The 25,339-nt window shown below is 40.0% G+C and overlaps 1 protein-coding gene across 3 annotated transcripts in view; it reads right to left on the reverse strand.

Annotated features, from left to right (window-relative positions):
• Positions 1-25,339, reverse strand: part of sipa1l1 (signal-induced proliferation-associated 1 like 1) — a 93,292-nt gene that overhangs the window by 27,273 nt on the left and 40,680 nt on the right. For 2 of the 3 annotated variants that reach the window (XM_039781829.1, XM_039781828.1), the window contains exons 3-11: positions 18,306-18,371; positions 10,094-10,223; positions 8,170-9,759; positions 7,666-7,888; positions 7,040-7,170; positions 3,612-3,800; positions 2,748-2,922; positions 1,409-1,512; positions 944-1,101 (exon numbers count right to left, since the gene is read on the reverse strand). In XM_039781829.1, the coding sequence (XP_039637763.1) occupies positions 944-1,101; positions 1,409-1,512; positions 2,748-2,922; positions 3,612-3,800; positions 7,040-7,170; positions 7,666-7,888; positions 8,170-9,624 (2,435 nt within the window). In that variant the 5' untranslated portion in view covers positions 9,625-9,759; positions 10,094-10,223; positions 18,306-18,371. The remainder of the gene's footprint in view (positions 1-943; positions 1,102-1,408; positions 1,513-2,747; positions 2,923-3,611; positions 3,801-7,039; positions 7,171-7,665; positions 7,889-8,169; positions 9,760-10,093; positions 10,224-18,305; positions 18,372-25,339) is intronic. The other variant, XM_039781830.1, reaches the window with a different exon arrangement.

Below are 25,339 nucleotides of genomic sequence, written 5' to 3' on the forward strand. Positions count from 1 at the left end.
TTTATTTATTTATTTATTTATTTATTTATTTCTTTCTTAGGGGTTGGGTGGCTTGGGGTGACATGACAAAAAAATCCTTTGAAGGGAGGCGTGGTTCAAAAAAAGTTTGGGAACCACTACTTCAGAAGGCGGAGCCATACTAAATACAAGAAGTGTGCTATATTTCCCTACCCTGTGTGTATGTGAATGTCCACCAAAATACACACCAAAAAACTTCAAAGCATTTAGGTCATCCTTACTTAACACATCATGACTCATAGTCAAAATCCCTGTGGTGAGTATGAAGCAGAAATTTACTTCTGAAACCTGATGTTTTACCTCTATGGAGTGTGTGAAATTAGTTTTCACTTCAGAAAACTTCATTTCACATTTGTGAATCACAGAAGGCTTGTGTTAAAAGTATTTGCTCAAAATTCACTCTATTGCTGGGCTCTTTGTCCGTGTGTGTCAGTAACAAAGTAGCCTCACGGGAGACAATTAAGACCTCAATCAATGTGCTCAGATAGCAATTAAAAACAGCCATTAGTGGGAGAGGGAGGAGGAGTCATAGAGACCAAGATAAGAGAGATTGACAGAAAACTAGATAACAAGACAGAGACAGGAATAAACAATGAGAATGAGAATGAAATGTCCTTCACAGCTGAACAGGCAGAAAGTTCATTATTTCTTTAAAAAAAAAAAAAAAAAAAAAAAAAAAGAGAGTACAGGCTGGCACACTGTATTCCATATTACACATCTCTGACAATAAATCGTGAGTGGTAGAGAGGGCTCTCAACACCCACAGCCTACTCTATGATGTAGTGGTGGAACTGCAAAGGAAATAAGAGATGTACAACCATTTGAAGCAACAGGTAAGAGCATTATTGTTTCAGCAGGGATAGGAAGTGATTCATGAAGAAACGTCACGTGTATACTTTTGGTGAAAGTGAAAAGTGAATCTCACCTGTAGGAGCTGTTGTCGGAGCATGGGTTGTGAGCACGCACAACAACAAAGACGTGCTGGAAGTGTGAGCGAATATTTTTGGGGGTGAAAGGGAGCGCTCCGGGTTCCTGGAACACGATCGTGACGATATCATTCCCAATATGACGCTTCCGGAGTAACTGAAAAAGCAAAGAGACAGCAGGAGAAACTTGCGTTAGATATTGAGTTCTATTAAATTACAGAAACACAAAACTTTTGAACCGGTTAACATAAAATGTACACTGCACTGTGAACACAAACGTTCTGTAGTGCTTTACCTAATAATGCATTATCTAGAATTTCAACGGCACGTTCAAATTTAAAAATACTTTTGCATGTATTTATGACAGTCTGCCCTACATGACCATTTATAATATAAATAAATGCAACATGTTCATAGACAAAGACTTCAGTGTGTTGGGTCTGTGAGCCCTTTAAATAACCTACCTGTTGCTTATTGTTGGGTGTGTATGGCAGCATGGTAGACACATGAAACATGATCTCATAGTCTTTGTAAGTGGTGTACATGGAGTGGGTGCCCGTCGAGTCAGCTGAGGGGGGATACAAATACATGTGAATTTCTCATGCTTTGGAATACAGTAAAAAAAACTACAATATTTTACCGATCTTAGGCCCCTCTCTTCATGTAGGGTCGGTTCCTGGGCCCACACCCAGATATGGAAAAAGCATTTATATTCCCAAGTAAGAATACTAAGTAAGAATATAAGAATATTGACAGTTTAAAATCATTTTAAAACTGTGGCTTCACAATGGCAAAAAACTAATTGGGTATTAAATCTTTACTTTGTAACACTGTATTTCGTAACTATAAAAGCCATGTAGTCAGATATGGAGAAGTGTTTATAAAGTATAAAGTTTATAAAATGTCCAGGAACAAGTACAGACAACAGTCAACTGAAACAACTCTTCAAAATATTCAGTAATTCTCTCTGAAACATTCCAATTATAAACTCCCATACAATGAATTGCATAACCAAATGAATGAACAAGTATAACCAAACATTATCATTATGTTCCCCATCTTCCTCTGCTGCAAATGCAGATCAGATGGCCCTGTGTTCCCTGAGCTCTTAACAGGTTCTGGCCCTAAAGAGAGCCACTGCATGTTAATAACCACCTCCACAGTCTATTGATGTGCTCTGTTCAGAGAACAAAAACAGTCACAAGGTGTTTAAAAGGCCATACTTAACCTAGCTAGATTACCTCAATTAATTACACTCCTTCTATTGGAGGGCTTTGCTTGGCTGTATTTAATTTACTAGAGGCTACTGAAGGTTGTATTACATGTCCTGCAAAAAGTGACTGGGAGTTTTCATCTCACGGAGCATTACAAGGGAAGGCTTAATTGATTTAAGAAAAGTATGGAGTTAAATATCAAAGCAGACATGACGTAGACATCCATCTTGTCTATAGCAAATGCAGAGGTGGTAGGGCAAAGGAGGAGAGGAGGAGGAGAACACACAGTGGATCAGTGTTCCCAATATAATAATCTGACACCAGGGGCCATCTGTCTGAAATTAAAGGCACATTTGTTTTTAAGGCAGTGCGTACCGAGGAAACCGAAAAATCATTGAAAGGAAGTTAGAGGGATTAAAGCAGACTGAGACTGAGGGGCAGAAGGGAGAAGCAGAAGTCTCAAAAGCGTTTCAAACATTTGAGGCTTTATTCATAAACACAAGACTGCTATATAATCAATGAGAAGTTTGCTGCTGTGGATCAGGCATTAGTAACACCATCAACTTGTAATTTCTGTGCATGTACATACTCTTGGTGTCCAGCTGGGCCCGGTACTTGGTGAAGCCTTTGAGTCTAACCCTCTCCCCCAGCAGATGAAGGAACTCCTCCAGAGCAGGACCAGCCAATTCATTGTTGTACATCTCCTCCTCGCTGCTCTGGCCTGCCATGCAGTACATCACCCCCACCTTCCGCTGGAAACTCAACTATGGAGAGAAAACCAAGGCTGTTGCAGTTAAAAGGGGAGAAACACGTGTATATTATGGTTTAGAAATCATGTCGGAATAACCATGTTGACATTTTAGGGGGAACTCATGTTGGCATTTCAAGAATAACCACCTTGGGTTGTACTGTAGTGATCGCAGTGCCATTTTCCAGAGAAATCATGTTGACATTTTGAGGTTGAGGTTCAGCTTTTGATGATTGCATTATGGAGCATGAGAATCAAAAGGGTTTGTTATGCGTTTTTCTCCCTTTTTTTAGGTTGGGGTGTGTGTTTGTGCATGTGGGCTGGTACGTGAGGGAGTTTCTCTACTTAAATTACACATAACAGCCTGTGGTAGTGCATGGATAAATTAAGCATAAATAAAAAATAAAACTAATAAATAATTCTGTTCCACAATGAGAACTCCCCCTTTTGAAAATATAACACCTACACATAAAATGATTCATAAAACACAAAAGGATAATGTTGCAGAAACATGCATCTTTAGTTCAAAGAATGAGCAATAATGCTGAATGGATTGTATTTTAAAGGAATGATGACAGTATGAAGTCTGACTAATACGGTCCTTTTACTAATTGGATAGCAGTAATAAAAAAAGGAATTCTTCCAATACTGTATGAACAACCAAAGGAATTCATCAAAGCTACCCAGCACAACTTGTATCCTTACCCCCTGCTCATCCAGCTTCATTAGCTGCTCAGTGACCTTAGGGGTGTTGAGCGCCAGGCGCAGGCAGTGGGCGTTGAGCTCAGGCACCAGGTACTCCAGCACCTCTTTGAGGGGCAGGCCTCGAGCTAGACCATGCTTGGATGTGGAAGGTACCGCATCTTCCAGGATGGAGCCCCTCAGGGTATTCAGCTGGAGACAGGACAACCAGAGGAAGAGGGAAAGAAAATAGGACATGCAAGAGTCAGGACAAGTTCTTTTCATTCGCTGTGAAACTGTGGAAATTACTTAATACGCTAAGTATATTATACTGTAATTTGACATGTACACCTTATACTGTTGCCTCACTGTTGACTCATTAAGCTATCCTTAAGCTTGAGTAAATCATATATTTGGTGACATGTCATGTCTTGGTCTGCAGTTGTGTCTTTGAGTGAAAACACTGTGACATACTATTAAAAACTTGTGCTGTTGGATTACATGAGTGGTCCAAAATTCAACAATGCCACAGTCATGTCCTATTTTTTTTCCTTCACTGATCGGTGTAAAACACGTTCTCTTACCACCACTACTGAATACAATGTGTTGAACATTTTTGAAACACTTCCCAGGGTGATTTTATCTTTAGTGCATATTACACTGGGGTATTGCAAATGCTTGGTCACAATAACAGAATCAGTTGATTTGCTGCCTAGATAATTGTTCTAGTGGTTGTGAACATTTTTAGCTAGGCCCCCTCATTTTCTGCTCTGTGCAATGTGTTGGTGTCAAAATCCCCCTAAAGCTGGTTAACAAAAGCAAAACTAGCTGTCCAGCCATCAGTAGAACCAGGGATGTCACAAGAACCAGTACTTCGGTACCATGTCGGTACCGACGTTCTTAAAACACGACAGTACTTGTTTTTCTGTAGTAGTGTAGGTACCGTTGGTAACGAATGTATATATGCGTAAGCGTTTTAGTCGATCCACAAAGTGGTAAAGAAAAAGAACGCCTACAAGCACACAGGAAAAACTACAGAAGATAGCGACAAGTTTCGTCTAATATGGAAATACTTAACATCGGAGGCAGATGACGATGGACATATAATTGATGCTCTGAAGCCGGTGTGCAAACGATGCCATCGTTAATTTCAAACAAAAGGAGGGAACACCTCAAATTTGGCGAAGCACCTGAAACGGCATCCCGATCTCTTCCAAGAATTTAATGGAACATTTAAGGCATATTAACATCATATACAAACTGGAAAACTTCTAATCCTTATCCCGAAACACAGGCCCTAAATGTTTGTTTGAGGCAGCTGGCATTGTTGCTGTGAAACCAGCTAACATTATGCTCCATGTAATGTTTGCGATAGCCAGTTATTTGTTAATGACGCACTGCACCGTTATTAACTACCTCCTAATGGGCTACCATGCATCACCATTCAGCATGTGTCCTGTCAGCAAAATGGAGCCTAATGTCACTGGATTAAACAATTATTGAAAGGTTAGTGGTTTTAAGAAATGTTTTAGGCCTGCCACCATGTCAGTGAATTTAAACTAATGCTTGCATTCAGATTATAAGGGGTGTGTGTGTGTGTGTGTGTGTGTGTGTGTGTGTGTGTGTGTGTGTGTGTACCTTAGCACCTGTAGCCTCCACTGTTTTATTAGTCATTGTCAGTTTTTTTAAATAACTAAAATATATCTCTCTCTCTCTCTGTCTTTTTTTTGCTAGTATCAGCCAGAGGAGGATGTCTACCAGGAGAGAACAGTGGTAAAAGTTTATATGTTTTTTCTAATTATTTGGGATTTTTTTTAATTGGTGTATTTTGTAATAGTTTCGTTTTATTTATTTTTTTTGAAGGCTACATGCCACTTTTGTTGTGTTTTTACTGTTTAAATATTTATTATACATCTATTGTGTAATCGCTTTTTTATGTGACTGTTATCACTATTGTTGTTTTTTATAATGTTCAAATGTTTAAATAAGTATTATTGTTCTTTTGTGGTGGTATCGGTACAGACTACTAGATTTTTGGTAATATGTTTGGAAAACTGAAAGGAGGCCTGTGCAATTCAATTTATAGCATTTTTTTTTCATCCATCGATGAATCATGGACTCAAAATCTTTAAAAATAAATCAATCTTTTTTCCACAAATTCCAGGCTAGAAATTGATTCTGCCAAACCACGTTCTCTGTCTGACTCTTAGGCTTGAGGCTAAAACAAACTCGAGGAGGACATCCATGAATAAATCACGAGGACTGTAGAAGGACCAGGACCTGAATATCCATTATGAACAAATAAACACAGCTGGATATCCGTAGTGGTCCCATGGCTCTTAAGAATCACTTTTATGTTGTGTGTCTTCAGTGTTCGGTAGGCTCAAGGTTAGTGCCAACACCCTCGGGTTTAAACAAACTAAAGAGAAGTACTCTCACTGAAGATAGGACAAAAGCTGTCCTCAGTGGTCACTGGTCCTATCTCTTCAACATCAGTGCATCCCACTCCCTCCTTCCCACACAGACACACACATATACTGTATATCTATACCTGCCCAGTTCCCTGTTCTGAAAATAGCAATTAGAGAGGGAGTCAAGAGAAGGAAAGAAAATAGAGGAAAACACAGCACAGTAGGTCGTGCGTCATCCCAAGAGATTGGAAGGGCTATTACTCATGGTGCTCTTCAATACGAGAGCATTGCTTTCGCTTCTCTACGCAAATACCGTTGGCGCTATTTTAGTCTCGTTTAGCTGTGAGATGGCACAGCTCAGTCCTTTACAGATGAAGGCTGACAAAGATGGTAGGTGGGCGTTCAGCTCAGAGAATGAGGACATGGATCTCTGGCTCTACTGTGTCTATAGGAGGGGATGGCAGGAAAGCCTAGAGGGAATTCACACAAGATTTCCGATCACTGTGAACTACAGATTGAGCATTGCGAATAAACAATTGGGAAAACACATTTCAAATTAAATCAAACGTGCAATAATTTGATGTGGAGTTAAGGAATGGAGGCGGTGGCATCTAAGGTCTTGAGCCATATCTGACAACCTTGAGATAAAGCTTTTATAATGTCTTCCTCCAACCGGGTTTTTCAGTAAGAAAGGCTTGGGCGCTGATCCTATATTACTCCTACACAACTCATAAGAGCTTCTCAGTAACATCACTCAGTAAAGGGTGTACTAAATATTGACACATTTGTGAACATTAACATTCATGGCTACAGAGGGAACAGCTACAAATACAGTATATCCTGGTGAATGGACAAATCAATTAAAACACACACACACACACACACACACACACACACACACACACACACACACACACACACACACACACACACACACACACACACACACACACACACACACACACACACACACACACACACACACACAGTTTATATCAGTATACAAAAGTTTAAGAGGTCCAGGTGACCATTTTAATGTACCTCACTCGTTCTGAAGATGACCCTGAAGTTGTATTGCTGGCCATGCTCCTTGTGTTCATCCAACTTCTCCCTCCTCAAACTCACTGCCACTGGGCCCAGGTTCTCGTCTACCCCCAGGTAGTTCCAGTGTTCTAGGGGTGAGTAGAAATGGGATTTTAGGCAGGGATGTACAGAAAAGGATGATGAAAGAGGGAAAAAAATTACAGAAAGGAAGAGAACTTGGGAAATTAAAGGACAACTTTACCACTTCGCCCATTTTAAAGCTCAACTCTAATGTTCGATTGTGAAAAAAAAATCTCCCTTGCATGTAAAAAAAAAAAAAAAAAAAAAAAACTTTAGTAATGCTTCCTCCACTGCTTGCCAACTTTTCTCTTATTCCTAGTTAAATGCAGGATGCATTTGCATTTGTATGGAATATTGTGTCAATTGTCAAAACGGATTAAAGCTTGGCTGTTAGAAAATGCTATTTTCTTTGCCAATTCTGGGTATTTTTTTTAAAAGATTAACACAATATACAGTATACAGTCAACAGCATTAGGGTAGAGAACTTACAAACCAGACATGGAGAAACCGCTATCAATAATCAAGAACTATGAATCTAGCCCAGACTATCATATTTTGCTCACCTCTGAGGTAGAAGTACTTTCGGTAGTAATAGGTGCCGAGGTCAACATGTTCCATAATGTAACGTTTGGACCTGTCAGCATGTTGGCTCGGCCCGTCTTTGGCAGCCTCCAACACAGCCACACCAGCATTAGTAAAATGAGTAGTGAGGATGGCATCCAAAGGTCCTTCCTCTGTACTTCCAGAAGAATTGCTTGAGCTACCACCACTACCTATGCTGCCCTGCTGGGGGGTGGAAGACAAGGACAAGTAAAGCAAGTAAGCGGATAACTACATTATTAATGTACATTTAATCTTTAGTGCATTTTTAACATGCAGTAATGAACTTTTAAGTTATCTTCAATTTTGGTGGTCTGAAAATGGCCAGAAAGAATTAATATTGCAGTTTTAGACTTAAAATGGAAGAGCCCAGATAGTCATCTCTTTAAAAATGAATGAATATAACCGTATTTAGATACATATTTTATAAAAAATGTCATCATCGTAGATTCTTGCACAAAACCTACCTGTTTAGGTGGAGAGATGTTCCTCTCTCGCTCTCCACCAATCTCATTCCTGAAACAAGGGCAGCTGAGCACCAGGTCATTACTCTTGTCATCACCAGGGTCCAAGACCGGGTTGGTACCGTGTCCTCCTCCTGTCCCCTCCTTGCTCAGCTCCTCTTGTGAGCCACAGGGTGACCCGTACACTCCACTCTGATTGGAGGAGAGGGAGGATGTGGCCGAAGCAGAGGCAGCAGCAGCAGCCGAGGCACCGGTAGTGGTGTTCTTGCGTTTGGACCCAGACTGCCGACTATGGATTACCTCATTGAGGTCAAAGAGTAGAGACTGGACATCAAAATGGGCAAAGCCTTTTTGACATGCCCAGGGTTTGGGAGGTGGGCCACTCTCATCCCCTTTCCCCCCATCTTCAGCATCTGAGCCAGCCCTTGAGGAGTCACCCTCCACCTTCACGCTGCGCAGCTTACGGAATATCGACTCTCCACCGGTCTCCGACTTTGACCTCCTCTTCAAGTGCTTCTCTCTTTCCTTCAGCCGGCTGGCAGGACTACCTCTAGCTGGACCCAACGGCCCATCTGGCAAGTCCAGGGCAGCCTGTTTTGTTGGGGCCACGGTAAGTAGCTCGGTTAGCTTGTCTGGAGCTGGGCTTCGCTGATCAGGGGCCTCAGAGGACTGGTATCCCTTGAGCATGTCAAAGAAGCTCTCTCCTGACACACCATGTTTATCTATGGATGAGGTGCTGCCATACTCACGGTGCATGGGTGTCCACCCGGAGAATGACCAGCCCTCATTACCGTCCACATCCAGCTCACTGATAGTTATATCACTGTTACTGCGTTGACGGATGCGCCTCATGCCTTTGCGAGGTGAGCCCAGATAGCCATCCGGTGACAGGAAGCGATTGTCCTTTCCCTTGCCATGCATCTTGCTCTTTAGTGTGTTGTGGATGTTGCGCAGCATGGATGAGTCCTGGGGGCTTATCAGGTGGCCCAGCTTGGCTGACAGATTGCTGTGGGCTGTGACGGCTGACACCCCTCCTCCTCCACTGCCGCCTCCTCCTCCACTTCCTCCTCCACCACCACCTCCTCCACCACCTCCTCCTCCTCCTCCACCACCTCCTCCTCCCCCTCCTACAAGTCTTTCTCTATCCCCACTTCCTGATCCTGAAGAGCTAGTGGTGTTTGTAGAGCTGGGGGAGTCGGTTTCCACAGTGATATGCCAAACACCCCCTCCTCCCCCATCTTTCCTTGGGGGCCAATCAGCCACACGAGCACGAACCCCCATCTTGGGGACGCCAGGGTTGGTGCCAGTGGTGGAGGAAGAGGAGATGTGGGCGCTCTCACTGCGAGGTGGTGGTGCCCCTCCATTGGGCAATCGCAGGCGGCGGGTATAAAACTCATCAGAAGCCGGCACTGAGCCCCCAACCGAGCGCTCTGTCTGAGAACGCTTCAGACTGGTCATGATGGAGATGGGAAAGGGTGTGGGGAGGGGAGATGGGAGGAAAAGGTAGGGATGGGTTGCTAATGGGTTTAGATTAGGGTCAACATAATGCCCACTGACTGAAGTGATGAGAGAGTCTCACTAATACATTTGATGCTGCAGAAAGAGACAAAAAAAGAAAACATGAATAGGGCTCAATGTTAAATAATTAATAATCAACAAATGACTGTAAAGCATTGCCAATAAAAAGGAATGGGAGCATTCACAGTATGCTGCAGAATTTCACCAATACCCTACGGCTTTTAAAATGTGACAAAGATGGTTTAAACTTTTACAAATCAAATACTGGAATAAAAAAAAAATAAAAAAAATAAAAAAGTAAAATATACCTTACATAGAACAATAAACGCTGGCTTCAATATTCTCATCACATAACACAGTTCAAGACCTTTGTATTATTTTTAATAAAAACATTTAAAAAATGCTGTACCTTGAAGAAGCTTGATGAACAGAAATATGTTAATGGTGAACTTTCACAGCTGAAGTCTCTAAAAAGCAGTCTTCATTGCAACCATACTAGAGGAGAACTCAGTTCAGTCAGGACGGGACCAACTCAGGAACTGAGAAAATAATACAGAGAGAGAAAGAGGATAGGTAGAAAGGAAAGCAGGAAGGAAACAGATCAAGTTAGAGAACATCCGACGTCATATGTTCTACAGTATCAAATTGTACTTTTATTTCAGATACTCAAAGAGCCACCATTATAAAGTAAACCATGGGAAACTACTACTACTGCCCATTTTCATGAATGGTGTAGGGTCACGCAGTAGACCACTTACAGCCAATGATTTGACTCACAGCTACATTTTTCTCGATGGGAAAGCTGACCAATTTTTACACTTCAAGATCAGTTTATTGGTTATGCGGAGTATTAAACAGTGTGAAAATTGACAATGTCTGGTCTGTAGAAAACTTTGCCCAAAACAACCTTGTTGTCATCGGGGCTCGTCATCTTGGGCTTGAAGACTACAAATCCTTAGTTACAAACGGGGATGCATTTGGTGTTCATGCTACATAAGACATTCACCAGTCTAAGATCGAGCTGCATCAGGGAATTGTCAAAGCCAGCATTTGATCCATAACAGTGAATAAATGTTGATGTATAGCGAGCCTCTGCAAAAGCCCTGCATTGCCAGGCATGCTCTGGCTGCACGAGTCAAGCGCTTTGGCTTGTTTGCATTTCTTCAAACCAATCACAATCGTATTGGACGCAGGTAAGGTCTGGATGCAGTGACGGTGCCCATGCAAAATCAACAGTGGAAGTAGAGGAGAATGGCTTCATACCCACACTGTCCATCCGGTAAGCCAGACTACTGCAGCATTGGTTGTGACCTTTTTTTCCCCCCCAACAAGTCTATTACATGTCTCAAAATTCAGGAAAGGGCAATGCTAAATTGTTGAAGCCCTCTTTTAAGGAAGCCATGACATTTATTCCTTTTGAGTATTTGTACACATTCTGGAAAACCTTGTAAAACTGCAGAAGCTTCAGGATTTAATACTTCTTGCCTTCACCAAGAAAAACATGTCTTTCTTGTTTTGCTATTTCTTCATAACATCAAAAGGAGCCATGACACAAGCTGTAAAAGACCTTGAACAGCCCACACAATGTGGAATTTCCCCTGAAGGGCTCAGGAGATTAATGTAATATAGAAAAAAATTCAACATCTTAACAAACAATAAAAACAAATGATTTAACAGCTATTGCCTTCCACAGCCATCAATATAAGAGCTGAGGAAAGACTTCCATTTGCATGTGTTTGTCTACTGGCTCCTCCATAATGGTGTACTACCTCGCTCTTCCACACTACTATGTATCAGATTCTCAAAACACAACACATTACTGTTGAGTTTTTCAAATGTAATTATTCAGTAATTTAAGTAGCACTAAGAGACTTACTCAAATCACTCCCATACTCTGGGGTTGTGTCAGAAATGTCACAGATATCTCATCATAAAAACTAGGGGTGTAAGAAGAAAAAAATCGATACACTTGAATATCGCAATATTTTATTTTGCAATACTGTATAGATTTTCAAAAACGCAATATCGTATTTTGGGGGTTTTTTTACGTAAAAAAAAATATTCATGTAAGACCGTGGTTCACGTTTATGTTGTGTTTAAACCCCCTACCGGTAGATGGCTATGCTGAGACGCACCACTAGTGTCCTTGCCTAACAGTGCCTTTTTGCTAGATGCTAACAATGTAACTATGGGTAAATTTTGGTCTACTTAAGCATATAAACATTTGCTCACTAAGAACCTGTGGACCACAATCCCAAACTGGCAGTTTGATTTTCTGTGCACTGAATTGTTTACCTAAAGTAAACTTCTTTAACTTTTATGAACATCATGTCTTTTTTTAAATATTAGTTTTTCTAAAATTATACTTCAAAAAAATCCCAATATATCACCTTACGCACAGTATCTAAATATATTGAATCGTGACCGATGTATCGTGATACGTGTCGTATCGCCAGATTCTTGCCAATACACAGCCCTAATAAAAACTATCTGCATAGATCAATGCCACAAGTTGTGTCTTTTGTGAAGTGGGGGAACTGGCCCATTAAAGATCTGCTTTGTGGGCAGTACTTATGACACTACTACTACAGTATCTCCTCTACTCTAACGCTGTTTGTGAGTTGTTTAGATGGGATTTTTGAGGATATTTTTGGTAGCCCAGAAGAGGCCTTTAGGTTTCCTGTTGGAAATCAAAAGTACTGTAAAATGTATCTCAAGGCTCATAAGCAGCCATTTTAGTCTCAACATTCACCATTCTTTTCAAAGCTCCTTTGATTAGACTCAAATCCCCTAAATACCAAATGAAAGATAAAGCACTGCACTAAAGCAGCACTTATTCAAACACAGGTATGCGAAAATGTGTTAACTAATAAGCCATGTTTCCTCAATTAAACTCCCACGTAGGATTGGGCAGTAAAAAGGTCAACAGGTATAGTGAATTACCAGTAGCATAAACACAAAGCATGTTTGGATGGTTTCTCTTCATCACATACTGGCGAAAGACTATTTGTTCCCTGCGCAGCCACAACACTCAGAGGGCTCCCCACAATACAATGTGCATTACTTTACAGATGGATGATACTGACTTTGGAGCTGTTGATAAGTGGCTTCTTGTAAATAAAAAAAAAAAGAGCAAAAATTCCATTTTATTCCCCCAATATGATATAAGAGACCTCAGAAAGTAGGAACGCGGCATTGCCCTCCACTATAAGTCAATGACGCCTCTAAAATCACATTCAAAAGAGTATCTCAAATAACTACCTGCAGAGTGACTTTCTCTTTCTCCACTGAAGACTGGGTAGTACTATTTAATGAGAGGAAGGAGACACTGAGAAAAACCGTGAAAGAGAAAGCTCTATATACACACACACTATACTGTACTTTAAGTAGGGAGACTGGGAATTGAAACGAATGAATGTGTCGTAGTGGGCCTCTCTGCAGTCGCAGAGGACCAATTACGCTGACAGATACTCAGTAACCTTTAGCAATGTCTAAATGATGTCGATTCCTGAGGTAAATATGTAGCATCACTGCTGAGGTTGTCTTCTGGCCAGTCAACTGGAAACGGTTAACTGAGGGACTTCGGTGCATCTTAGAGATAACGGTGAAAAGGACGATAAGCACGACATTACTAAAACATGAAAGCGTTATTGTAACATGCTATCAAGCATTTTATATTACAGAAACAAATCTTGTAATATGAGAGTGAGTTTAATATACAATTCTCTACGGACGGAAATTGGGCTGAAAAGAATGTACCTTTGAATGGCACGTAGGTAGTTTGACTAACGCAAGACTGTTTAAGCCTCCTAAAAACAGGTTTTTGCACGCACATTTAATCTTACATTGGGGTGATGCTAATAAAAGATTGCCTTGTGGCCAGTATGGACAGGAGGAATGATTATCATGGCCAATAACGCTTCCAATGCATTCTTAAAGAAGGACTTTAAAAGATGTGAACCTAAATGTTGTACTAGTACAGGTACTTTTCTGTAAAGCACTGTACAAGCAGTACTTTTAGATTTTTGTTGCTGGTTGTTGTGTTGGATTTATAAGCAGTTGTTTATTTTCAGAGGAATGTCCTTGAATTAACTGCTCCAATTATACCTAAGTTAATATAATTCACTATTAATGTATTATTCATGTGTTAAATTGTTTGTTTACCTATAGACACGTGCCTGTTTAACTGACCTGCTGTGCACTGGCTAAGAGCCTATAGGCTTTACAACTCATCACTTAATATATTCAAGTGTACCAACTCAACAACTAACATAATAAATCCAAATTACACAGTTTTTCCTTTCGATTAATTAATTTTATTTTTTTATGAAAATATAAGAAACTACATGACCAGTAAAATAAAGTATTACTTAGAATGTTGATGAGGAATAAATGACAATATTTATGGATTAGTTCTCCAATGAGTACAATGTCAACCATACTGCTTGCTAGGCATTAAAGGTGTTGAAATTAATCAAATAATCAATGCATCGAATCGTGGACATGGACGATGCTGCATCGATAATCGGCAGGCTCATAATCGATTATTTCTGTTTACAATTTAATGTAATTAATGTAAAGTAATGCAAAGTAATGTAATTTAATTTCTGTTGACATATTCTGTTATGTTTTGCACATTCAGGAAGTGCCATGTGCTCAGTGCTGTAGTTTTATGTATCCAATTTATTTAGTATTAGAGCACTTCAGAATGTTTTGGAAGCTTGAAAAGCTATGAATTAAATATCCTACATGGCTTTAATAGAAAAATTTATTTGACGCATCGTGATATCGAAATTAATTGCTGACATGATAATCGTAATCAAATCGGGAGATCTCTACTAGGCATGGGCCGGTATAAGATCTGACGGTATGATAACCTTTATAACAAATATCACGGTTTCACGGTATTGCAATTACAGCTTTAAATTGTATTATTTTCAAATGTCTGGGTAAAAAAATACAAAATGTTTTACATTGAACACAATCTATTACGTTTTTGGGGGCTTTTTTCCCTTTATTTCAGAGTGACCGCAGATAGACCGGAAAGGTGGGAGAGAGATGGGGGTAAAGGGCCGCAGGTCGGATTTGAACCCGGGGCGCTGCAAAGGCCTCAGCCTACATGGGTCGCACGCTCTTACTGGGTGAGCTTAGAGGTCGCCCCGATGCAATTTATTTTTTTTAAATGCACTGCACACTGGCAGGGAGATGGATTTCAAAACTGCACTGTCTGTCCTTGACCACTCATAAAAAAAAAACAGCTCATACCACAGGAACGGTATGATGGAAGATTTTAGTGGTTTTGAAATCGTGACTTTTTCAAACCGCGGTATACCTTGAAACCGGTAACCGGCCCATGTCTACTGCTTGCGCTTATTTCATTTTTTCTGCTACAATAGAAGGTTGTTGTCAAGCAACACAGGTGTGCCAGTATGGGCACCGTGTGAATCTGCTCCATTGCACAGTGAGTCACACGCACCTGAAAAGTACAGAGCAGACACACTGACTAAAAGAGGCTAGTCCTAAACAATGAAAGGGGACAGAGTCATAGAAAGACTCTTGAAACGAGAGGGCACAAAAACATTGAGCAGAAGAGTGTGTGTGTGTGTGTGTGTGTGTGTGTGTGTGTGTGTGTGTGTGTGTGTGTGTGTGTGTGTGTGTGTGTGTGTGTGTGTGTGTGTGGTGTATACTCCGTTGCTAAGACCGAAACCCTCCATTCCAATTCTTTATTATTATATTGTACTTTGGAACTGGTTAATATTTTTAGACAATTACAGAGTAAATTAGTGTTTGGTAGTCATTAATCAGACAGTATTGTGGTTGAAGAATATGGAGTTATTTCCAGGCCTGTGTTAAGCAAAGATCACCAACTAGCAATCACAGAGCAGTTCTTTAATGACAGATGTATGGATTATACACCTGTTTCTGCAGACAGACCGCATTACTACACCAACTGGTGAGTCAAGTCAAGTCGAGTCATGTCTTGTTTTCGTTGTAAAGCCAGACAACACGTACAACAGAAACAGTTCGACACCCAGCCCAAGCTCTCCAAGGAGACAAAGAGGAACCAAAAGCATTTGGACATTAAGAAAATAAAAGGAAGGGACCTCTCAATAGGAAACTCAAAAAGACATCCCCTTCTTAGATGGCTGGGGGTGTAATAGAAGCTGTAGATGGGAAAATGGCAATTACAAATAAACAGAAAGAGAGACACTGACTGAAACTTTGACAGTCTGTCCTCTCAAACACCTGCTGCCAAGCTGTTGCTGGGTATAGGTGTGACCGTTAAGGCAAGATATGCTATAGAGCCACTGCAGGTAACACAAAGAGCCTCAGGACCAAAAGACAAGGAAACATTCCAGGTTATGACTCAAGCATTCAGTGTTTCTCTTTCTGTGTCTCACACATAAATACATACAAAAACAAAGGACCCAGATGATGAGGAATGTTGCATCATATCACTTTCTCACCAAAGTCATCTCTCCCAGGCTGAGTGGCATTAGTGTCTCAGTTTTCAGCTGGTTTAACCTTCGTATCAGTGTAGATGGGAAAGCATAAACTTCATATCCAAACTTCATTGAATATAAGCTATATGCAGAAAGCTTCAAATTACTAATGATAGCTCCAACTGTTCTCTGGGAATTGCAATTCACAAATACATCAGCAATGACTGCTCTGCACCAATGACAACAAACTGTTTAAATGAACTGCAGGTATTTCAAACAGGGTTCGTACACCTTTTCCAAGGTCAAATTCAAGTACTTTTCAAGCAATTTCAAGGTCCATTTTAAAGCTTTTTCCAGCACCTTACACCACCGTAAAATATATACCAATACATAGTCAAAATTATTACTTAGTGTTTGTCACATTAAAAGACATAATACTATAAAAAGCCAAAATTGTGTTTCGTAATAGCATAAGGATCAGATATTTAAGCAAAACACAAGTTTTATTCTTCAAAATGTATCACTGTCTAAGTAGACTTTGCTTGCCATCTAACCTGCCTGAGTCAATGTAAAAACAATTACCCCTCCCCCAAATAAATCACTCAACCGGTAGGGCTGTGCAATTAATCGAAATTTAATCGAGATTATGATTTCAGCTCCCAATGATCACAAAAACAGAATAATCGAGAAAAACAATTATTTAGCTCATTACATTTTGCAAGTAAACTGTTATTTTCTCGTGTTCTGAATGAAAAAATAAAGTTTAAATAGGAAAAGTATTAAGGCAAATTTCACAGTTGTGTTTTTTACTGTCGATTTATTTAACTTTTCCCACTGTTTTTTATAAAAAGCTGCACGTCTTTCTTGCAGACTTTACAAGAGGTAACACGTAGGGTTTGTCCCTGTTTAATCCATAATTTGTATTTTTCATCTTCCAGCCAACGTTCACTGAAACGACAACCTGCCGGCAGCGATATTACAAATCCCACTATGGCCACACCAAGACCCGCCCTTCAATACCATTTATTGGCCAGGTGTCCATGATGCTTACGCAGGGTAGCGTAACCGTGACCAATCGGCTATCCTAACCTTAACCACTCGAGGTGAAATGCCTAACCCCAACCAATCGAGCTGCTTCCTAGGGTGGGTCTTGGCGTGGTGGCAGATTGCAGTCACACAGCGAGCAGGTTTAATTTTAGGCTCTCCAACATTTCATTCCTCCATTTAATAAACCAACTATTCAGTAAGTTAGGTATTTGTTGTGAAATAAATAGTTACAATTTCAAGCATTTAAGCATTTTATCCAAAATTCAAGCACTTTTCAAACCTTGAAAACACAACATCAAAATTCAAGCATTTTCAAGGATTTCAAGCACCCGTACGAACCCTGTTCAAACCTCTCGTGTCAAAATGTAATAGTAGGGGCCTAGTGTTCCTAAATGCTACGCAGCCAAACAGCTTTTCATCTCAGCAAGTCTGAGAGTATATGAGGAAATGGTATGCCAAGACACAGAGGGAAGATAAGGAGAAAAAAATAAATCAAAAATTATTCTCTTTGAAAGTTGCCAGGCAGCAGGCAGTCCAATGTGCTAGGGTTACAGCTCAGAGCATTTCAAAGTGAAATTGTAATTGTGTGGAAAGATAAACGCGCTTTGCTGTTTTTTTCTCCCTCTGCAGCGCTCGGCAGTGGGGTGGGGTCTACTCCCCAGCTCACTTAAACTTAAAAGGGGCTTTTTGGGTGCTCTTTAGTCTGTCAATGTTGTCTTTTTCTCTCGATTGTGAAGGCATTCTACGGCTTACACTCCCCTATCCCTGGCTAGCAGAGCCGATCAATGGAGGCAGATGCAGAAGATGAGCAAAGAAGTTTGACCGACTGATAACAATAGTTACAATAAGTAACTAGCGTTTTGTATAAGAACATGAACATTTTTACAGTTTAAATATCACTTTAAGAAGACCTAAAAAATGTCCCTTAATACTGAACAGTGACTCGAATGAAAGAACAGGTAGTAATGGCCAGGGGCTCATCTCATTTCATATTTGTAACTCATTTCTTCCTGACTATTGACACATATTAGTTTCATTGTGACTCATGATTTATTGAGATACTCTTACTTGCATTTCATTGAAACTGGCATATGCACATGGCACGCTTAACAAAAAAGTGATTATTCTTACCTGACCTTGACGAGAAAAAACTGTTTTTCACTGTGGGTGTCTGGATCACTTGTAAACACAAAGCACCTAAAAAGATGACAAAAGAAGAATAAAGTTGAATGCTGCGAGGATCAACCTCAAACGGTTTAATCTTGGCTAAATACAGTTTATTCTATTCTGAATCATAATAGTTGTAAAGATGCAACAAGATCCATCAACTGATGACCGTAAAATCTACCTTGGGTGAGTGAAGGACCAGATTTTGCGCTATACTGGTTATATACACTATAAACTGTGTGTGTGTTTGGTGAGGTCACTGCAAATGACATCTTTAACAGTCTTCAACAATAAAGTGTAGATGGCAGCTCCTTATAGTTCGGTCGCATTTTATCGTTCTTTAAATATTTTATGCCATGTGCATAAACAAAAAATCTATTACTCTCCAGCGAAAGACATCTTTGCTGTACATAACACTTGCCGGTTTATTAGGAACACCTAGTTAGAACTAATGCGGGTTCATACGACAGCCCTGCAATACATCATAACTTCATGCAGATTCTAATGTTATTTGTGTTGATTCTCCTTTAGTTGTTTTTGGAGGCTGTAGTTTGTGGTGCTTTTGAATTGTATTGCTTTATACTGAGAAGTGTTTTTAATATTTTGTCCATTACCTTTATAGAGACTAAATTACTGGGGGAAAAAAAATGTGACCCCATAATAAGGGCTGGGCAATATATCGATATTATATATCTAGATATCTAGCCTCATATCGATATTATATGAATATCGATATATCTAGATATCTAGCCATATATATCAATATTATATCAATATTGATATATGAGGCTAGATAGCGTCCTAAATTTTGGATATCATAATATCGTGATATGTTATGATATGTATCGTGATATATATAAATATTGATCTGGCCTGGAAAGCCTTTAGGTGTCACATGTCGGTAGACTTAAAGTGCTCAAACACCCCACACACCATCCCCTTTGGATCAACAGTTATGATGATGTTGCCACTTTCTATGGGGAAAAGAGGAGATAGGAGTGATAGGAAATGGAGTGGGGAAAAAGCAGGACAGGGATTCAGAGAAGAGAGTGACTATATATAGTAAATAAGTGTCACTTTGTGTCATTGTTGCACAATAAGGACCTGCAACACGATTAGTTATGGCCTTCCTACACCCCCAACGTGCAAGCATGTGTACTGTGTGTGTGTGTGTGTGTGTGTGTGTGTGTGTGTGTGTGTGTGTGTCCACATTTGCCACAGCAAAACAGCTGAAAAAGACTGGTTAATATACCGGTACATTGAGTTAATATACCAGTACATTGAGAATACATACAGGAAGAGGAAGTTTACCACAACATTACATGTAAGACTGCTTCTTCTGATCAGCAGTGTAGTTTAATCAAAGCCATACACCATTTCTACAGCAAGACAACAATACCTGGTTCACCCCAGATAACACACATAACACGCACTTCCTTGCCTTCCTCCTACTGAGCCTCAGGGGTCCAACACTCCTCTCCTTTTTACCTCCATGATGCAATAAGAGGTTTTTCTAGTCATTATTATAGATCTACATTCCTTTTTTTTTCCAGGTTAAAACAAATACATTCATGAAGTGAAGATGAAGTACACATGTGAAATACATGTACAGTAAATATTTTTTACCACATATAGTATTAAGAGGGATACCTGTCTAGCAATCCAATCCAATAAGCATACTTTACATACTACCTTTGTAGAGCTTACAATGCTCAACCTTTGTGTTGGGAAGAGTTTTGTGGTTTGTAAAACACCGACACATGTTCCTGTTGTTTTAGCAATGGCAGTTTAATCACTATTGAACTAAACCTTTAAGTGCTGTTGATCCACATCCAAACATAACTCGTATTAATTACTGAACTACTGTGCACTTCACCATCACGTTGGTTTTACTTTTAATCCACTCACACAGGAGGTATCTGGGTCGTGTGAGCTCTGATGAATCAGGTCCATACAGCCAATTGCCCTCATGATGGGCTGATTTATTATTTATGGCAAGCAGAGAGGATTTTGGGAGAGTGGGGGATGGTTGGTTGGTAGATTTATTTTCCCTGCTGGCTGATGTGTTCTCTATAGACTGATAATAGTGACTACGTTAACTCTCAATTCTAACTATCACTACCCTGCTCATGCAAAGACCTTTGAGTTGTGCATGTTTGAGATGAAGGACTGAAGAACCGTGATATCCTCAGGGTGCCTCCATTGCTCTTCCCAATAATATTGCCAACACATATAGCTCTACATTTGTGCTGGACTGGTTGATTTGAGCATACAGTATTTTACTACTCCGATTTAGAACGAACAAATGTTCCACTGGTGACGATAAGATTATCTTTAATCTAAATGACAATGAATTGTTTTTATCTTTGCAGCCCTGATTTTACAGTATATGGATTGTGCATGAGCAGGTGCAGATTCCGTTTGTATTGCTAAGATGGTGGGATATTGTGCCATGCACATTGTTGTGCTCCATGTCATTCTGCTGAGAAAACCCCATTAAAAAACAACCACGTTTAGTTCAGGCTGTCCACACAAGTATGAGGCAGACAGGTGGCTGCTAAATGATCAGGCACAACATTAAACAATTCCTGTACCACACCAGTAGACATAATTCTCGGCATGTGGCTGTTGCCACAGCCAGAAGACAAATTTTGTTTCAAAAGAAGCTGGAGGCAGCAAAAAAAAAAAAGGCTAAACTATTTAAAAATGGCAGTTTTGTTCAGGACACCCCCGTCTGTCGCTAGCAATGATGACGCAGGGATTAGTGACGATTCTCTCTGACCAATCAGTAGTCTGCAGGTTTTCACGTCACTTTTTGGTATCGGCTCAGCTCGCTTGGAACCTGGACGGAGGTGGTACTAAACAAAGTACCCGTTAGCAGGTACCAGGGACTTTTTTTCGTAATGGAAAACCAAAAAAGGAGAGTAGAGTCGAGGCGAGTCGAGCAGGTACCATGTAATGGAAAAACGCCATATAACTGAACTTACTGGAGTGGTATTAAGGTAAGATTTTCAAAACCAGGGTGGGAAATTAGCACAGTATTTTTTTCAAAGTGGCGGGTGACTTTGCCTTGTATACCAGCCACAGTGGTGGGTGGATTGTAAAACATTCCTTGTAACGGATTGGACAGCTTTTGTCAAAGAATGCTGTTGCTAAGTAACAATGCACAATGCTTATAGGAGTCGCGTTACGTTACTGCTAATGAATCTCCAACATTTCCAGATTTTGCTGCTTCATAATAAAAACAAAACATCAAATACCAAAATAATGGAGGACTTTTATTGTGAAGAACTTATAGGAAATTAAACCGTTCACAGCCGGGGCTCTGACCACGCATAGTCGAGTAGTTTTCAGCGCTAGTCCGTGACACCATGTAGCTGAGCTGAGGTACAGACGAAAGGAAAATTATCGGTTAAAAAAATGTGGCGACATATTCCCGGTGTTAAGAGGCCCGCCGCGGAGTCAGCAGTAGCTATGACTGTACAAACTGTTGAGGGCGAAGTAAAGAGAAGGTACTTTTCAAACAAGTGGTGCATTGACAAAACGTACAGCGAAAGACCGTGCAAAACATATCAGACCGTCCTGCCAACCTGTACAGATTTTAATGTCAATGTAGACTGTAACGATGTTTAACGTTTAACACACATTGGGCTGCAGCTATCGATTCTTTTTGTAATCAATTAATCTAGCACTTTATCAATCGATTAATCGAATAAATTTTTTTTTGCGTTTTTAAACAACCAAAACAAATAATGCATAACGAAAATGATGTGGCTATAAAATGATCAAGCATTGGCTTTTATTTCTCAAAAAAACAGAGGTATTTATTAGGGCTGCAGCTATCGATTATTTTAGTAATCGAGTATTCTACCAATTATTCCATCGATTAATCTAATAATCGGATAAGAAATACTTTTGTTTTACTGAAGAGCAATAATTAACAATAGTTTGGATAAATTTTCAGAAAAAGCAACATTACGTATTGCCTACATTGCTTACAATATCATCTCTCAAAAAACTAAACATATATGCATTTAAGTGCCATATTACATTGTTTTTAAAGATTTTTTTTTTCAAATGATAACGTCAAACTAAGGCATACATTAAACATACATAAACATTACATTAAGTTGTGCAACGTAACTTTCAGAACTACAAGTTTCAACCTGACACTGATCTGTATATAGACCTATATGTAAATATTAGTTATACTCAACTATATGTTACACAGCTCTGTTACTCTTATGCTATTAGATCGTTGATCAGCTGTTTCTCTGTGAAGAAAGAAAGAAAGAAAGAAAGAAAGAAAGAAAGAAAGAAAGAAAGAAAGAAAGAAAGAAAGAAAGAAAGAAAGAAAGAAAGAAAGAAAGAAAGAAAGAAAGAAAGAAAGAAAGAAAGAAAGAAGAAAGAAAGAAAGAAAGAAAACGTCAGCTCTTTAGATCAGATCGTGGTCACCACTACGTATTTTCTTGTCTTTGTTTTTGGTAGTTGTTGTGTTTGGTGTAGTTTCATCGTCCATACGACTGTGATTTACTTTAGTCGGTCCGCTTCAGTGGAATGGAGGAAAGTTAGACTCCATGTTTTCTGTTGAGATGCTAAAGCACTGACGTTGTGCTATTATTGTGGTAAGCTAGCTCGATTTTGCAGTAAACACACGGTTTAGTTTTAGTTTTAATTACGTTTGAACTGATTCCAAACTTTGGACACTTTCTGTCATTTTCTCCAGCCTGTCTCTTCTCTTAGCCCCTCGCTATTTACGCTCTGGCATGTGTCGCCAGCAGCAGACTGAGCAGCGTCTGTGCGACAGTAATAATGCTCCGTGCGGAAACACTGTCCGTCAGTGATACAACGTTGGTAATATTGATTTAACGAAGCTTCGAGGCAAGTCATTTTGCGTCGAGGATTTTTTGTAATCGAATTATTCGAGGAATCCACACACACACACACACACACACACACACACACACACACACACACACACACACACACACACACACACACACACACACACACACACACACACACACACACACACACACACACACACACACACACACACACACACACACACACACACACACACACACACACACACACACACACACACACACACACACACACACACACACACACACACACACACCTAAATTGAGGCCAGCTACTCTCATTATTTTTATTATTTTATTTTTTAATTAACTAACAATGTAAAGATCAACAAGCCACTGACACATATGTTCAAATTAGATATATAATAAAGAAATAATATTAATAAAATATGTATTAATAATAGAAAATAATTTATTGAAGCAATTCAAAATATGCTAGTGCACTTTTTATAAATTTGAATTCCAGAAAAAGTGGCTGGTAAAAAATATAAGTGGCTGGTAAAATTGGGCAAAAATAACTAACTTCTTAAAAAATAATTTATTTTTAAAAAAGTTAATTTCCCACCCTGTTCAAAACCTTAAGAAAGTCAAAACTGCTGCCCCGCCTGTCTAATTTGCATGAAACTGCAGGTATGATGCATCTCATTACTAACCGGCCTAAGGCGTGACTGCTTCTGACTCGCCGCCTCCAGACATTTCAGTGAGGGAAGGCGACATCGGGGGAAGCGTTTTTGATAACAGCGGTAGTGGTAGTATGAAGTGGTTGCCGCCCACATGAATGCGCTGTGCTGAACTTCTGGTGGTAACCGCCTGGCTTCAGCCAGCCACTTTTAAAAATGCTTAGCTTTTTTTGGGGACCGCTCTTGCAGGTAGGCGGTTGTCAGGGTGGCTGCTGCCGACTGTTACAGCAGCTTGAATTGCAATACCTAAATCTCTGCATTGCAAGCTTGACATGCAAGGATCTCTTCGTCTGAAACACCTTGGCAGTTGCTGACATTTACTGCAAAACGCATGCTGTCACACCTTGTTCACTCTTGGGCATTTCCATGAGACAATAAATAAGTAAACAGTGGAGAACACACACATGCACTCAGACACACACAGACTGAACAAGGGTCCTATCTGAGAGGTTCCAATCCATTTACCATAGCTCTCCCGTGCCTAAAAATAAGCAACTGAATCTACCCAAGCTGCAGGCTTGGTGTGATACTAGCAAAAAGATAGATATTGAAAACAAAACATTATAATTCAATAAAGATGTGTTTTAGGCAGCGTATACAGCGTGCTTGTCAAAACTAGTCAATTAAACTTGGTTTAATTAAAAAGGTCAAGGAGCAGAATTCCTTATGTCCACTCAGTAAATCTTCTTTCACACGACATATAAAATAGCCAGCCAGACCAAGGCAACTGGCCAGCTGACATATTGAATTACAATTAAGAAGTTTTGTACATCAATGCTAAACTGTTGAACAAATAATTGCATTTAAGAAAGGATTATTTTTTATCCCCACTCTTGTCAGGGCTTGTATCTGTATGTAGGCTGGTCTGAACTCAGCAGCAAGGTGACATTGTTAAGAAATAAAACCATTAACCATTCGTATGAACACTCCAGCCCATTAATCTGTCCTTATCCATTCAATTACATTTAATAGAGCAAAATGTAATTTAAATAGTAAAACACATTCTAGGCGAATGGCTCAGTCAGCTGTGCTCAGACAGCAGCAATGAAGCCGCTTGGTCCTCTGTAAGAGCCACCTCCGCACCACCACCAAGAGCCCTCTAATCTGTGCCAATCAGATGACGCTAAACAGCCATTTGTTGTTTAATTGGGCACCAGCAGACGCCCCCTCATCATTTCAACAGCCACTGCAGACCCCAGCAAAATGCTTGCAATGCAGGCACAGCAGTACGGGTGACAGAAATAGCAGAGTGGTGAATAATAGAGAAAAAGAACTGTGGTGTAATTAACATGGTGGTGCGGGGCTGATGTACGGTATAGAGATAAAGAAGTGAAGGGAGTGAAGAGAGGGTGATGAGAGCAAGGATGGAGCAGAGATATGCAAAAATTAGAAGAGGAAATTTCAGAAAGGAACATTTTGGAAGAAAGGAAAA

Source organism: Perca fluviatilis, chromosome 18 (assembly GCF_010015445.1).
Source record: "Perca fluviatilis chromosome 18, GENO_Pfluv_1.0, whole genome shotgun sequence".
Taxonomy (NCBI): Eukaryota; Metazoa; Chordata; class Actinopteri; order Perciformes; family Percidae; genus Perca; species Perca fluviatilis.